The sequence below is a fragment of the Phaseolus vulgaris genome, chromosome 7 (assembly GCF_000499845.2).
Source record: "Phaseolus vulgaris cultivar G19833 chromosome 7, P. vulgaris v2.0, whole genome shotgun sequence".
Lineage (NCBI taxonomy): Eukaryota > Viridiplantae > Streptophyta > Magnoliopsida > Fabales > Fabaceae > Phaseolus > Phaseolus vulgaris.
The window spans coordinates 31,756,454-31,772,905 of record NC_023753.2 but is presented as its reverse complement, the minus strand read 5'-3'; the positions used below and the strand labels follow the sequence as shown (position 1 = coordinate 31,772,905).

General features: G+C 30.9%; 1 protein-coding gene and 1 non-coding gene across 2 annotated transcripts; both read left to right on the top strand.

Moving 5' to 3' along the window:
* The first annotated feature begins 3,672 nt into the window (after window positions 1-3,672).
* Window positions 3,673-4,843, top strand: LOC137830012 (transcriptional regulator SUPERMAN-like). The gene has a single exon (XM_068637082.1). The coding sequence runs from the start codon at window positions 3,805-3,807 to the stop codon at window positions 4,396-4,398; it is 594 nt and encodes a 197-aa protein (XP_068493183.1). The 5' UTR covers window positions 3,673-3,804; the 3' UTR covers window positions 4,399-4,843.
* A 3,382-nt stretch (window positions 4,844-8,225) lies between these two features.
* TRNAG-GCC (transfer RNA glycine (anticodon GCC)) lies at window positions 8,226-8,296 on the top strand. Its single transcript has one exon. It is a non-coding gene; the product is annotated as a tRNA-Gly (tRNA).
* Window positions 8,297-16,452: the final 8,156 nt, after the last annotated feature.

Below are 16,452 nucleotides of genomic sequence, written 5' to 3'. Positions count from 1 at the left end.
CACAGGATCATAGTTACCATAGTAAACCAATTAAGTGTCATCTCAATGAGCAGGGTTTTGCTGTGTCATACCTAGCAAATATCTACGTGGAATATCCTTTTAGACTGTGAGTTAATTGGCTCCTCAAGAACCAAAAGAAGAAGAAAATTAAACGTGTGATTGCTTGGTATCAAACAGAGATTGGACCTGTAAAAATTAATGCCATGCTTCAATTTTTCCTGCTTTCTGAGGGTCTTTGAATAACGTAATCCTTTCGCTACATGTTGGGGCTGTTAGGCTTTGATAGATACCTTTGCTTTGTTCAAAATCACAGTCTCACTTATCATGTTAATTACCATGCACACCAAAGTAATATTTTTAATGTAAAAACTATACCAAATTACATGCACATATATGGATTTGATGGAGTTAAACTAATATTCCTTCCACATTACTAATCCATTATGCTATTATATAAAATTAAGAGAGGTTTTGTAATGAAGGTACAGAGAGAGAGCTTAAGAGAAGTTTTGTTAAATCTTAGAGCAGCGTTAGAAAATTTGTCCATGTACACTAAACAAATCTTTAAATAAAAATTAATTTTAGAGACAAAAAATAATTAGTTGCTATAGTGACTAAATTAGACTTAAAAAATTATTGATTTCTAAATTAGTTTCTCTTTATTGATAAATAGTTTTTAATTTGGTATTTAATTAACTACCAAGGTTTTTGCTATAAAATTTAGAATTTAAATAATTGATAGTTAAAACATTGATAGCTAATTAGATACCAATTTAGAAACTATTTGTTAATAATAAAAACTAATTTAGAAGCTAATAATTTTTTTTAATTTTTAAAATGGTTTAATTTAGTCACTATAATAACTAATTATTTTTAATTTTTAAAATTAATTTTTTAATCTCTAAAATTAATTTTTATTTAATGATTATTTTAGTAGTAGAAATTTTTATTCAGATGCAGCTATTGATTAATCATAAAAAAATACAAATTAAAATGTAAAGGGGATCATTGTTAAAGATGTTATTACTATTCTAGCATTTAAGTGATGTCACATGACATCAAAACATTAAGCTAACCAAATAGTTAATTAGGATGTGTGATATATGTATCCTTATCCTTCTATTTTTCTGAATGAAAAAGTTAAATTTAAGCATAGATATGTTTGATATATATCGTCAAATTAACAGTTAAAATGTTCTGAAAGTTATTTGTCACTAACCACTAAATTGTACAAATTTGAAACTTAAACTGTTATGCGAAAACTTTCAAATAATCAGGTTAAAATGATTAGTCCTTATACGTACTTCTTTTAGTTGGGTTTTGGTTCCTATTAATTTTTTATAATAATTTAGATAAATTACATTTCATTCTTCTGTAACTTCTCACTTTATTACCTTTACTTTTTTTATGTATCATTAAACTCCTCTTAAGTTTGGGTTAAAATGAAAAACTTTTATAGTTTAAACTAAAATCATAGTGAATATGCGCTAAAACTAAATAAAAAAATCAAGGGACTAAGAAAGCTAACTGACAGGAAAAAAATATAAAGAGTTTAGTAATATAAAAAATATAAGTATAAATTGAGAAAATATAAAACTATAAAAGAAATCAAAATTATCAATAATAACTTGTCGTTTAAAACTGCAGGGGAACTATTCTGTAGAAAATAAGAACCAATATGTTAATAATAGAAATAAAATTAAATAGGCTCCAAATAAAATGAAAAATATATACTGACCAATACAAATTGAGGAGAAATGAAATCCAAAAAATTGCAAAAAAAGGGTTATTCTAGGATACATTATAATGACTAAAAATAATTTAGGTGCTAATTGTATAATTTAATATTTTTTATGAATAGAGAATTAAATCAATTAAAATAAATACTTTAGGAGTGTCACAAAAGAGTTCTAACAGCCCTACAAATTACATCTACAAATCACTATATGATTAACTCTACTGGATTAACTCAAAGGATTAACCAAACACCATTTCTAAATTCAGTTCTATAAATTATATAACTTATAATACTAGGAGAAACTCCATTACACATTCATTGAATTCTCCCGAAAACATACCAATAGTATAATTTAACCATAATTTTGTATTTAACAGTTATATTATATTACTGAAATAACAAAACTTCATATGATTTAGTTATTTCAAGCCTTGTAGTTGACACAGGCATCTTTAAAAGGTGATCGATTTATCAAAAGTTGTAAAATATATATCAAAATGTTTAAGGTTTATTCTGAAAATATTTCAGCAAGAGAAATTAGATTTGGATTTGTTTTCTATGGAATTAGAACGTCGTGTGTATATAATTAATAAACAAAAACCTCCACCGGCCTCCAGCTCCCAGGCAATAAGGTTAGGTTTGTTTTGAAGCATGTAGTGCATAGATAGAGTATTGATAAGAGTAGGAAGTGGCCAAATATTTTGATGAAAAATATTTTTGTTGGATATTATATTACAAGAAAATTATTAAATAGAAACTAATTTTAGAAACAAAAAATAATTAATTGTTACATTAACCATAGAGATATTTTAGAGACTACAAAAACTTTGATTTTTAAATTAATTTATATTATTGTTAAATAATTTCTAAATTGGTATTTAGCTACCAATGTTTATCAATTATTTAGATTCTAAATTTAGTAGAAAAAACTTTGATCGCTAATTAGATACCAATTTAAAAACTATTTAACCATAATAGAAATTAATTTAGAAACCATTTTTTTAGTTTATAAAATGGTGTCTAATTTAGTCAATATAGTAACTAATTACTTCTTGTCTCTAAAATTAATTTTTATTTAATGATTTTCTTGTAGTGTTAAGGAGTTAGAGATTTTTATTATTATTATTATTATTATTATTATTATTATTATTATAATATATGGTCAAGTTGTGTGACATACAGTTTTACAGCAGACTAAATCTGCTGCAATTATATTCTATAGGTTCCTTTATAACTATGACTTGTTATTGTAACTAGTTAACAGGATTCACACTAATAGTTAGGATTGTAGAGTTTTTATTGTTGTTTGAGTTGTTTTGAGCTAATTTTTTGTTGGCAAAAGTGTGGAAGGCAAGCATAAAAGGCATAAACCTTTAGGGGTGAGAATTTTTTGGTTTTTTATATGGATTGAAATACCCTAAATATTTTTTTTATTCATTTTATTTTTTACTAATAAAAAATATTAGATCATATATAGAATGAGTGAGATATGTTTATATTATAAATTAAGAAATTATATTGACTAAATATCGGTATTTTTCATGTGTAGTTGATTATAAATTGGTGTTTTCTAATGTGGTGTAGTTGTTTAAGTAGCATTTTCTTTAAAAAGTTAATATAATTTTGTACTAGCCACAACTTTTGATGGAAAAAATTCATGATTCATCCACATATGTTGATCCCTATGTACGTGTAGAAAGAAGAGGTGGGGATGGTTTGAAAGCAAAGGGGGTGCTTAGCTAGATGAAAGTCAGAAGAGTCCAAAGGGAGACAAAAAAATGAAAAGAAAATATAATGAAGATTAAAAAATTGAAGCCAGAATTTAAAAAATATAATTGGTATGATATTGAGATGAATCCACAGCCGGCTAACAGAATACATCTCGAAGCAAAGTTCTAAGACTTTTCCACTTTACACCATTCACTTCACTATCTTTAGGTAATGCCTATGTCCTTCATTTGTCTCTTTCTCAAACCTTCTCCACCTTCTCCTTTCTATAATACTCTTCCCTCTTACACTTTATTCCTCATATTCACCCCAATTAACAATTCATTCATTCCTTCACCATGGAATTCAGCTGCCAAGAAGATTATTCCAAAAGCTCCAGCGAAGAAATTGATCGATCATCTGAACAGAATGACGAGATGGGCACTGGCAGATCCTACGAGTGTGTCTTTTGCAAGAGAGGCTTCACCACTGCACAGGCTTTGGGTGGACACATGAACATACACAGAAAAGATAGGGCCAACAAGGCCAAACCCAATTTTCCTCCTTCCACTTCAACCAAGGTTGATGACAGTAATAGCTATGCAGATCTCGGCTTATACTCACCATCATCAAATACAACCTATCTTGCAAGAGGGAGTTACTACTCCACTCTTCCTGATCCAGAGGTAGACATTAATTACAACTACTACCATCAATTATATTTTCCCTCACACGCTTGTGCTGCCAAATCACCTTCACATGTACAATACAGTGAGGTTTTGTGTGTAGAGAACCAAAGGGATCCTCAACTTCTGTTTGGACAAGATTGGAGACAAAGGGGTTTGAGTCTCTACACCAACCCACTATGTGCACGTCAAAATAAAGACAAGACACAAAACAACACTGAAGAGGACGATCTGGATTTGGAGCTTAGACTTGGTCATCATCCATAGCATACTATATATATATACTACCTAGCTATAAAGTTTATATATATATATGTATGTATGCATGTATAACTATGAGAATTAAGCTATGGCTTTCGGGCCTATATATATATATTTATGTCGTGCAATTGTATAGAAAGATGGGTTAAGTTGGAAGCAGAAAGAAGCAGAAGAAGCAAGATTTCTATAGCATGGAAGCTAGGTTCTTGAAGGAAGGTTGCAAGTTCGGATTTCTGATGAGGGAAGGTACTCGAGATTTACGTTTTCAATCTAGAGAAACTATATATCTACCTCTAGTATATATCTAGGGTTCTATCAGAAGTTCTTGCTACTCTTTAATTTACTTAAATCATGTATATGCACATCTACATGCCTGTTGCAATGGAAATTAGGTTAATTATGCGTGTGCTTTTTAATTTTTAGTAAAAATAAAAGTCTCTATCTCTACGCACTCTGATCCAAAGTCTATTGTTTCTTGTTCCTTCTGTTTCCAATGTTTGAAGTATATGTTCCAACAACGAATTGTCACAAATTCAAAGATAGATAATGATATGTGATTACTTAGTTAGGAGTATGATCAGTATAAACTAACTATATATAGAGTACATAATTGCTTAAACAGTTCAGCTAGTCATGAGTGAGTGTGAAGCTATTTTGATTTCAGCTGTTTGGATATGAAGGTATTTCTATGTTTACTTGGCAACGAAGGAATAAAGAAAATTATTCACCTTTTTTGTTCAGAAAAAAAAGGGTAAGAGAATGTCTTAGATATATGCATTTGTCTTATTTTATTTTATATATGTAAGAAATCATGTGAAATTATATGATAAAAATGATAGATAAATAAGATCATTTTACAACCTTAATTAATAGTGGAATTATATCTGTGCTACTGTGTATAATTTAGCTACAAGCAATTTGGTCACTATATATCTCAAACACATGTTGTGAGGTATTTTTTTCAATGGGGAAGATGAGAATTTTAGCTTTGGAGACATTCCCCATACTTCAGAACCCAAGTCCTCTTCAACCACATAAACCTAATAACTAATATGATTTTTTTATGGGCAAAAGATAAATATATATAAATTAAGTATTATTATTTTTTGAAAATTATAAAATTTAAATATATGTTACATAAATATTAGTTAAGATTATATAGATGCTAATACAAAAACATGACAGAATATTTATTTTTTTATCAACGAAAGAATAATTACATCCCTTAAATGTGACTGTTGTCCTTTCCAGGTTTCTAAAGGGGCTTTTATTAAATTTATTTTGTTATACAGCACTTAATTGTTTCTTTAAGTTTATATAAAAGCAGTATATATGATTTTCATACATTTTTTATCGTAAGTTTTTAATGGACAGTATAATAAAATTTACCCAATAAGCTTCTAGGTAAGTTATTATTGAATAAACATGTAATTAAACGGTTTATTTAAAGAGACAGCACTTGCACTTTTTTTATCCAATAATTAAAACGAGATATTTAAAGGATAGTATAGTATTATAGCAGGAAATAATAGTTCTGAAATAAAAAATAACTATCTAAAAATAGAGAAGTGCATTTTTTTATCCAATAATTAAATTAAAGTTAAACATCTAAGAGATGTTCCAAAATAGCAGTGCATTTATATTAAAAGTAATTAGTTACTAGTAGACATAACGGTACAGTAATCAAAATTCAAATAATTTGTAAAAGATCTTGATTAAATTCTTTTTTTATCACAACATATTAAACAATAAATTAAAGTAAAATTTATGTTTACACACACAAAAAAATGTTATCCTCATGTGTCTGCAGAGAGAAATTCTAGAAATGCACTTTCTCGTATACTCTATTTATTAATTAAAATTAATGGAAAATTACTAACATTTCTTTTCTCTCTTATAAATTATAAGATTTGAACTCTAAATTGATCTTTTATGCTTATTTTAGCTGGTATTTAAAAAGTATTATGTATAATTAACCCTCCATGACGGGACCAATTCGACCTTACCAACTATAAAGTATGGATTGAATCAAGCAGTAAACTTTTTAAACCTAAAACGTTAATTTTAATCAACTAGGAAAATAAATTTCAACTATTTTCAACTAAATTTACTTAAATGAACTCAATCTCCATAAATTTTAATATATATATATATAATTTTATTTTTTTCTAATTAGGTTACACTACTCCACTTAGTAGATTTTTTCCTATTTTTTAATTAGCAAACAATAAATAAATTAATTGAAAGAAGTATCCAAACCCTTATATATTCTAAGGAAACAAAACATACTCTCTAAGCACAGAATATAAACCTGCCAAAACATAGTAAAAAAAGTTCACTGCCCTCTTCAAGGAGCAATGCAAATCATAAAAATCATCATTAAAAGCTACAACCATACAAACTACACCTTTCACAACAAATTATAACCATACAAACAAAAGAAAAAATATACAGAAAACACCTCATTTACATGTAATTGGATGTTTCAGTAGATTTTCTTTCCAAGTAAAAATACAAACAATCTTATATATCCAACTGTTACCAGTTTGCTAATAGATTATTCTCCCAAAAACCCTCACCTTACCTTTTTTTTTAAATGTATTATTGATTTGAAAGTTATGATTGTTGCATATACAATAATAATGTTTCAAACTGTGTTGTTCAGTCAACTCAGTTCCATTAAAATTCTTCTGAACTCAAAATGTTGTGTGGTGAATAAGGAAAGTTGGAAAGAATAGGAAGATGGAAAAGAAAAGAAGTATGAAGAGAAGAAAAGGGAACAAATGCATTGAATGTTTGAAAAAATGAGAGCAGGCCATGGACGGATCTTCTCTTCTCTTGACTTGGACTTCAACCTTTGTTTCTAAATGCATGTCATGTCATGCTCCTACTCTTGCACATGCCCAGTTTCTTATATCAAATCCCAATCCTCAATTCACCTTTTATATATCTTTTTCACGTCTTTTCATTCATCATTAACCTCACCCTTCTAACACTCCCTCCTTCAACTTCTCCTTTTCCTTTTCCTTTTCTTTTTCTTTTTCTTTTTTCTTTTTTCTTACTGTTCTTTACTAACTTATTTGTAAAAAAATTATTATAACGTAAAATTTGTTTTTTTTTTCTAAAATTTTAGACTTATATTGAATAATTATAATAAGAAAATTATTGGAATATGTTTTTTTAGTGTGAAACAGATTTCTAACATGGATTATATATAGTATTATAATATATACATAAGCAATAATTAACATGAAATATTTTAAATCATAATTTATGTTAAACATTTGTTTGTTATGTAAAAATAATAACAATGAATTACTAATTTTTCTTATTTCAAATACTTTTAAGTCTAAAGTGTAAACTATAGACCATTAAAAGCATATTTATTGGGAAAAAAAATGCTGACTATACATATTTAATGAATTAGGCATTAGCTCTCAATGAGAAATACACTATATATTTATTATGTCATTATATATATATATATATATATATATATATATAAAATGATGATGTGATTATTTTCCATCAAATCGAAATATATCAGGTATATGCTACTTGTTGTGTGTATTTTTTTGTCAAAATTTAAATACATAATAAAAAATATTTTAAGTTTAAAACTTATATATTATATTTACTTTGATACGTGGATACTTAGTAACTTATATGATAAGAAATTTCAACTGCAGAAGTAGATTCTTTCTCATATATTTATAAAATATCACTTGCGAAAATTCCTTAATAAAACTTCAATGCCTACACAGATTGCATGACATGACATGCACTCCAAGATTCTAATAATTGATATTGTAAAAAGAGAAATATTATAAAAGGCACCAGTGGTCTAGTGGTAGAATAGTACCCTGCCACGGTACAGACCCGGGTTCGATTCCCGGCTGGTGCAAAATTGATTTTGGCCACCTTTTCTTTTTACAGTCAAAGACATGTTTGGAAGAAGCCAAGAAAGGGGACCCACAGGAATGAGTGGATTAAAAGAGAAATATTATTTTATTATTGGAAGGGAATGCATGGTTGGTGTAATAATGAATGAGTTAGTAATGGGATGAAGACAACCTGAAATCACTTACAAAAATATGTGAGTGCTAGGGTTAGTATACCAGTACCACTACTGTATTATTACTGCCAAATGTTCATGATTTTGCCCAAAGACCATGCCACACCCACACTCTTCTTGTTGCACCACCCAAATAACAAGAATCATATAACCCATCATCACACTCTTCATATGCCCTTAAGGAAGGGAACATATGGCTAAGTTTCCTTTTGGATTACTGCTTTAACAGTAGAAAACAATGAGATATATATTAGAGTGGAAAATGATAAGATATGATGAAGCTCACACATGTTTTTATGTGCATGTTTAGAGAAGAATGGGAAGATTTTTTTTTTTATGTTGGGAAATTCAGATAGAAACTAATAGAATAATAAAAATCAAAATATTATTTTTTTATTATTAATAATATATTTCAAATGTACATTTTCTTTAAATTAGTGTTAATATAACTATTAAAAGAAAAATGAAAAAATATTTATTTGTTATTTATTACAATACAATATTATAAAAAATATATTAAAATATTTCATAAAATGAAATTCAGATTCATATTTCTAATTATAATATTAATAAAATAATGAATAAAAATATTTAATTATATTTCACTCACAAACAATTATATACCCTAACAAAGAGATTTTAAAAAGAAAAAAAAAACTTAAACTCAGAATCATATTGTTTCTATATATACCATAACAAAAACACGTTAAAAAGAAAAAAAAAACGCAAACTCAGAATCATAGGATGAAGTTGTTTTTCAAACTGAGTTAGAGATTATGTGGGATTTACGTATAGAAGTTGGTGGGGTTGAAAGTCCAATCTGTCCCATGTTTTTTTACAGAGAATACGAACCAATCAGCATAATCCGTTTTGTATCAGTGCTTAAGTTTTTTTGAAACATTTATTTTTAGGCAGTTTCTTCCTTCACCCCTAGAATCTTCCTGCTCCCCACAATGTTATGCAAAAACTAAACTCTCCCTATTATTTTTTAAAAATCCTAAAATGCACTTGAACTGTATTTATTTTTTTGCATTCTGGAAATCCAGAAAAATTTCAGATTGACATTTTCGGTAAAATTTTGGATCCACCAATTCGTAATTCAAAATATGCAGTTCACATTCAAAAAAATCATTCCGGATCCACCAATCCGTAACAGAAATATGCATTCCAGATTCAGAAATCCATAATTAAAAAAAAAACATTCCAGATCCACCAATCCGTAACAGAATTAGGCTTCTGGATTCAGCAATCCAGAAATCAATAATTTATGCAAAATTTGCTTCTGGAATACCCCCCTCATCCAAAAAAAAATGATTTAGTTCCAAATTGATGAATCCGTAGCACACTCCCAAATCCCAATTTTTGGTAACCACAGTGCCTTTTTTCAAATAAAAGGTCAAGATCAGTTTTGGGATTTAGAAAATTGTGGGGGTGCAGGAAAAAAAAAGTAGGGGTGCAGGAAGAAGGAGCCTTATTTTTATTCCTAAATCAAAATCTGATTAGTTTTTCTTTTTGGGTTTCTTTTGATTATCATTTTTCGTCTAGTCGTGAATTTTTTAAATTAGATTAATTGTTTATTAAATTATTCCATTTCAATTCCAATCGATTCAAGAACGAGACAAAGCACTAATGTTAGCTTCCAGTATCTCGATTGAAATACCAATCAACGGTCTTTTTTGAAGATTACTTTTAAACAACTAAGATTAGAAATGTGTTAGGAGTTAAACTCAGAAAGAGTATTCGATCGAAAAATTAATTCATTAGAGGGAAGGAGGGTTCAAATAATTCATCCTGTGAGAATTCTAATATTTTCACCATACCTAGTATTCAGGTGCAACTGTTATTCAATTATAAGTAATTCTTGTACTACTTAAAATTTCGATGAGAACACCAAATTATATAAGAAATCAACCTAAAAAGAAAAGAAAGAAAAAATGAAAATTCAAAGTATCCATCAACTAGTTGGTCCTAACAGGTGTTGGGTTGAGTTCACTTTTTATGTGGAGGTCCAGTCCAATATTAATCACTTTTAGGATTTTTTCTTGAACAGAGAGATAGTCGTGTCATCAGATAGAGAGAGAAAAGAAAAGAGTGAAAGAGAGAAAGTTTCGTCTACAGTTGGATTGGGCTGAAATTTTGTCAAGAGATTCTTAATTCGTGGTATTTCAATATGATCATTCATATCTTTTAGAAGTTCTTTGAGCATGAGAAATTTGTCTCACACTGCGCAACAGTGTTTTCAGCGTTTTTTTAGGACGAAAACTTTTCGGGTCGCCTTTGATGCTTCGTCCACTGTTGGATCGGGATGTAATTTTGTTAGCAGGTTCATAATTCGCGGTGCTTCAATTTGACTGTTTGGATTATTGACCTATAGGCTGCGTACAGTAGTTGCAGTTTTGTGAATTTTGGTTTCTTGTTCTTTGTTTCATCTCTATTGTCTTGCTATTTGGCTGATTATTGAACACAATTTGTGTTGTGATTTGACACTCTCTTGTAACCTTAATTTTGATCATAATGGAGCTTGATTGACCGACTTGTGTATGTGATTTTTACTTCTCACATTAATAAGGTTTTTCACGTTAAAATTTTTGTGTCTTCCTTCCGTGTGTTTTTGTTGTTGTCATTATTTATTATTGTTCCTCACAGATTCTTGCAAGTTGGACAAAATATTATCTATTACTTATTGATCTTGTTTAGTTATTATTTTATTGTGTTGAATTTTCAATAGAGAGGTTCCAAAAAAAATGTTTCATATATAAGAAAAACTAATTAATTTCTTACTTTTAATGTAGTAAACACCTTTTCTTAGTCACATATTTTTAACGAAGTCGAGATCTTTATAAAATATTGGAATGTGAAAACTCTATTATCTGCATATTATTTTTGTATGGAGAGCTATGTTGGCTACAAGAAATCAGCTATAGATCGTGTCACAACCATGGACAGAGTATAAACAGAGCAGGAACGTGCCAGCACGCATAGCAGAGGAACGAAAATGACAAGAGTTTCCAATCCACGTGTAATTATGTCTTAGAGTTATTAGAAATGAGTTTTGATATCTTGACAATTTACAACTAAAAAAATATTTTTTTTCTTCTGAAATATAGAATTTGATGAAAAGAAAGAGTAAATTGTTCTGTTAGGTTTCAAAATATATTTCTCATTAGAAATAGGTTGCTTATGTTTGTAATAGAACAACTAGAAAATAACAAGTTCTAGGAATATATGTATGCTGAACATATGGATTGATGGATTGAGGCATTCTTCAAATTAATTAATTTTATTTTTTTTAAAAAAAATTTAACGTAGTAAATTAATTCATACTTTTGTTTTAGTATAAATTTTAATTTTAATAACTTGAATTTTTGGGTTAAACTCTCCTTATGCGAATAAATATTTTTTTATCACCAAAAAATGAATTAATAAATGCGAGGTATTTCAGGGATATTTCAACCCGTATACAAAAGACCTCCATAAGAAGTTCAACCTCCTACCTCAATACACTGCAAACAACCTATCAAACAAGATGTAACTACCAAGCATAGTCCCACAACTCAAAAAAGACATCCTAAATTTTTTTAACCGATTTTATACACCAGTGGTTCAAAACACCAATCAGAGTAAGAGAAACATACTCCATGTGCTTTGGACTTTATCCAAGACCAGGTCTTCAATTGAGCCAGAGTAAAGATCTCATTATGATCTATCCTTCCACCTCTAAAAATTCTCTTGTTCCTATGTTTTCATAATTCTCCTACCACTGCTATCCACACACAACCTCACATCAGGTTAACACTATCTTTGACTCTGCTCACCTTGAAACTAGCGAAGTGCTTTTTTAGGCTCCTGATGGTCCGTCACTGCCAACCCCATCCACTCATAGCACTTAGCCCACACAAGTCAGGCAACTGTGCACGTACAAAAAAGATGAGACGTGTTTTCCACTTCCTCCCCACACATACAACAAATATTATTCGTCACACAAACTCCCCTTCTAGCCAAATTCACCTTAGACGCTATTTTGTCTTCCAAAACCCTCCATGTTGTGAGATGAGACGATGATTGTGCCTTTATCCTCTAGAAATCCTGAAACAAATACCTTTCGTTCACCTGAGCATCTTCCTTAAGAATATTGTATGTAGATTTGACCATGTACACTGTTGTCGCGTCATCTTTCCATACCCAAGAGTCTTCCTTATCTGCCCTTATCCTCTACTCTCTCAAAAGTTGCATCATTTGTTGTTCTTGACCCTTTTTTCATTCAAACAGATTTCTTCCCTACTCAATCTTCCACGAAATTCTGAATTTTCTGACTTCACCCTTCCTTGGGCAAGGGACGCTCCCTTATGAGCAACAATGGAGAAAAGCGTCGGAAAATTGTCCTTAAGAGCCATGTTGTCCACCCATTTGTCCTCCCATAACCTTATCTCTCTCCCATTCTCAACTTCCCATTTACAATTATCCTTAAACTCGTTTTTCCACCCCTCAAAAGACCATACTTCCTGTAAGTCTCGCCACCAAAGAGAATCGAATCCACCTTTTCTTTGATCCCAAAGACTCTGCCACCCTCTATACTTAGATTCTAGCACTTCTTTCCACAAGCCCTTCTCTTCATGCCCTAAACGCCAAATCCACTTTCCTAACAGAGTTGTGTTAAACCGCCGAATGTCTAACATTCCTAACCCCTTTTCTTCCCTTGGTCGACACACCTTTTTCCACGAGACCCAAGCAATTTTCCTACCTCCCGAACCCCATCCCCACAAGAAATTTCTTTGCAACTTCACTACATCCTTCACCACCATTGCCGACATTTTAAACATAGACATATAGAATAAGGGGAGAGTGGATAACACTGATTTAATCAGACAAGCATGCCCACAGAAACCTAACCTTTCCAGCATGTAGTACACAAAATCCCAAATGATTGAATCATAAGCTTTTTCATAATCAACCTTGAAGAAAACACAACTACTTTTCCTCCTCTTTACCTCTTCCAAGACCTTGTTAGCCACTAAAACACCATCCATAAGCCCATTGCCCTCCAGGAATGCAAATTGCCTTCCGTCGATGACCTTGTGTAGCACTTTCTTCAACCTCATAGTCAAGATTTTTGCCATAATCTTATACAGACGACCAACAAAAGAAATAGGTCTAAAATCATTCAGATGTAGTGGATTGTCAACTTTAGGAATCAAAGAAATAAACGAAGTGTTTGACCCCCTTGGCCATCTTCCATCCTCCTCAAAATTATGAACAACTCTAAGTATGTCTCCCTTAATCTCTTCCCAGCGAAACTTTATAAAGCCAAAATTAAAAATCATTGGGACCCGAGCTTTTATCACTATCACAACTCCACACAAGACTCTTTGCTTCCTCTTCGGTTATCCTTCCTACCAACAAAGCATTATCTTCATTTGTGATCCTGTTGAACTCTGCATTATCTAGCTTGACCCATTGACATGTTTCTCCACTAAACCTTTCTTTGAAAAAATCTCTAACTTTTTCCTTCACTAAGCCCTGCTCTTTAACCACTGACCCTCATCTTTAATCCTTCTGAGGTCATTCCTTACTTTTCTCCACTTAATAACCGAATGGAAGTATTTCGAGTTCAAATCCCCTTGCTTCAACCACCTGATACGAGCCTTCTGTTGTAAAAGAGCTTCCTGGCTAAGACTGTTTCTTCTTTGTTATGCTAATAACTGTTGAAGATGGTTGCTGCCCCCTTCAAGATTGTGTTTGATGAAGACTTATATGTAGTGTTTGATGAAGACATTTATGTACTTTCCATGTATTTGTGCTTTGCTTTAAGTATGTCTTAGTTAGTGCTTAGAGGTTCTCTAAGAGTAGATTTTTGCTGAGTAACTCACCTCATAACCACTGGCCATGTGTTAAGAACAAGCATAAGTTTTCTAAAACTGTTTTTCACATGTTTTACACAAAAACACGTTTTACTGCATAAAAATAAATCTGTTCTTTTCTAAATAAACAGATTCATTTTCTTCATTGATGCCTTAGCTAAAGTCTTGTAAAAATTTGATTTTGTGCATCAGGTATTTTGACTAAGTCTTCTTCTTTTCAAAACGACTGAGTTTCAAATAGTTAAACCTTCTCTGTTTTCGTTTTGAAAAATAAATTTGTTCATCTGTAAATGAATAGATTCTTTTTCTCTCTGGTGCCATGACAAGCTTAAACGTTTTCAGTTTTATCTCTGCACCAGAATGGTTGACTAAGTCTCCTCACTTAACAGATTCTCTAACTGCTTTTTGAAAATAAATCTGTTCATTTTATTTTCAATCTGTTCATTTTATAACAGCTTTAACTGTTTTTCAAAAATCTGTTATAAGCTGGCTTTCTATAAAATGCAAACTTGTTTTCTGAGTTTAACAACGATTCAAACAGTTTATACATTTGCAAAAACAAGTTTTGACAGCAGAGAGTTAAGTGTTTTCAAGGATTAGCATTTGTTCTTCAAAGATTTCGAAAATCACAAAGTGCTTGTTCTTGGTTTGGTTCCAAAAGCTTGGTGTGAGGTGCAGCTACTGTTCTAGCAATCTTGCCTACTGGTTTAAGGCTGATCTTTGTTACCTCAATCAGGTGTAGTCGTTTCACTTCTTATTACTTGTAATAGTTTGGTTGAATCCTCTTCTTGATAGGTGTTCTTGGAGAGTGGATGTGTGTGTGTGAGTGCTGAAATAGGTTTTTTTAGCAAGAGTACCTAAGTTCTTGTAGGTTTCAAGAACAGTGGGAAGTGTACTTGATTGTACTGTGTGTTAGTGAATTCCACCTGTTGTTGGTGAAGACTGGATGTAGCTCAGGTTGAGTGAACCAGTATAATTGCTTGTGTTCATTCTCTCTCTCTCTCTGCAATTTCGTTTCTGCATAATTGATAAAACAACAAAGAAATAAATTTGTTCAATTGAAAATAAATCGGTTCTTTCTGGGCACTGTGCATACTGTTCTTGGTTTCTGAAAAAGTTGTTTTAATCTGATAAGAACGTATACAATCTACTAAAAACCATTTGAACAGACTGACTGTGATAGGCTGCTTAAGAAACTGTCAATGCTATTAATTGAACCTTAAACAAATTGCTTAAAGTTGAAGCTTGCTGTTCTGAGTTTCATTGTTCTTGATTTCTGAAAAACTGTTTGGTTTCAATAAGAACACTGATAATCTGTTAAAGGCTAATAAAACAGGTTGTGTGTAATAGATTGTCTCACTAACTGTCAAGCTCTTAACTGAACCTAAATCACACGAATTGAAATTAAGGTTTGCTGTTTTTTTGTGTTACACTGCTTTTCAATCTGATATCTGTGTGTGTGCATCTGGAAATTTTATCTGCATAATCTTGAGATTAACCTTGCTGAATTAAAAGCGTTTCAAACAAAAACAGTGCTGAAATAAATCTGTTCATTTTCACATAAATCGATTTATTTTCTGTAAAACTGTGTTAAACACTGTTTCTGCGAGAAAGTTTTAAAAGGTCAATTCACCCCCCCTCTTGAACTTTGACACTATTAAACCCAACAAATAACCACTTTCTTTCCTCCCTTCCTACCTCATCCAACTCGCTCTCATCATCCTTTGCATCTAGCTCTTGTAATCTCTTTTGGATCTCCTCCCCTTGTTGGAAGACATTAGCAAAAACCTCTATATTCCAAACTTTTAAATGAAAATTCCGCTTCCTTGCACCTCATAACTTCCCCATTTGTCACGGATAAATGCCTTAAACCTATTATCTTTCTGTCAAATGTCCAAGCTTCTAAACGGTTTTGGTCCACAATCCATGATATTTGTTTTTAACACCAAGACACAATGATCAGACACTGACATGTCTAGAACATAATACCTACTATCGAGCCACTTATCCAACCATTCCCTTGACACTAAGATTCTATCTATTCTGCTCTTGACTAAGCCATTCAATTTGTACCCCGTATACTTTTTTCCCACCATCGGAATATCAACCAACTCCGTCTTTTCAATT

Bases quoted from the DNA above. Each gene is read 5' to 3' on its own strand.
- LOC137830012 (XM_068637082.1), top strand. From the start codon at position 3,805: ATGGAATTCAGCTGCCAAGAAGATTATTCCAAAAGCTCCAGCGAAGAA.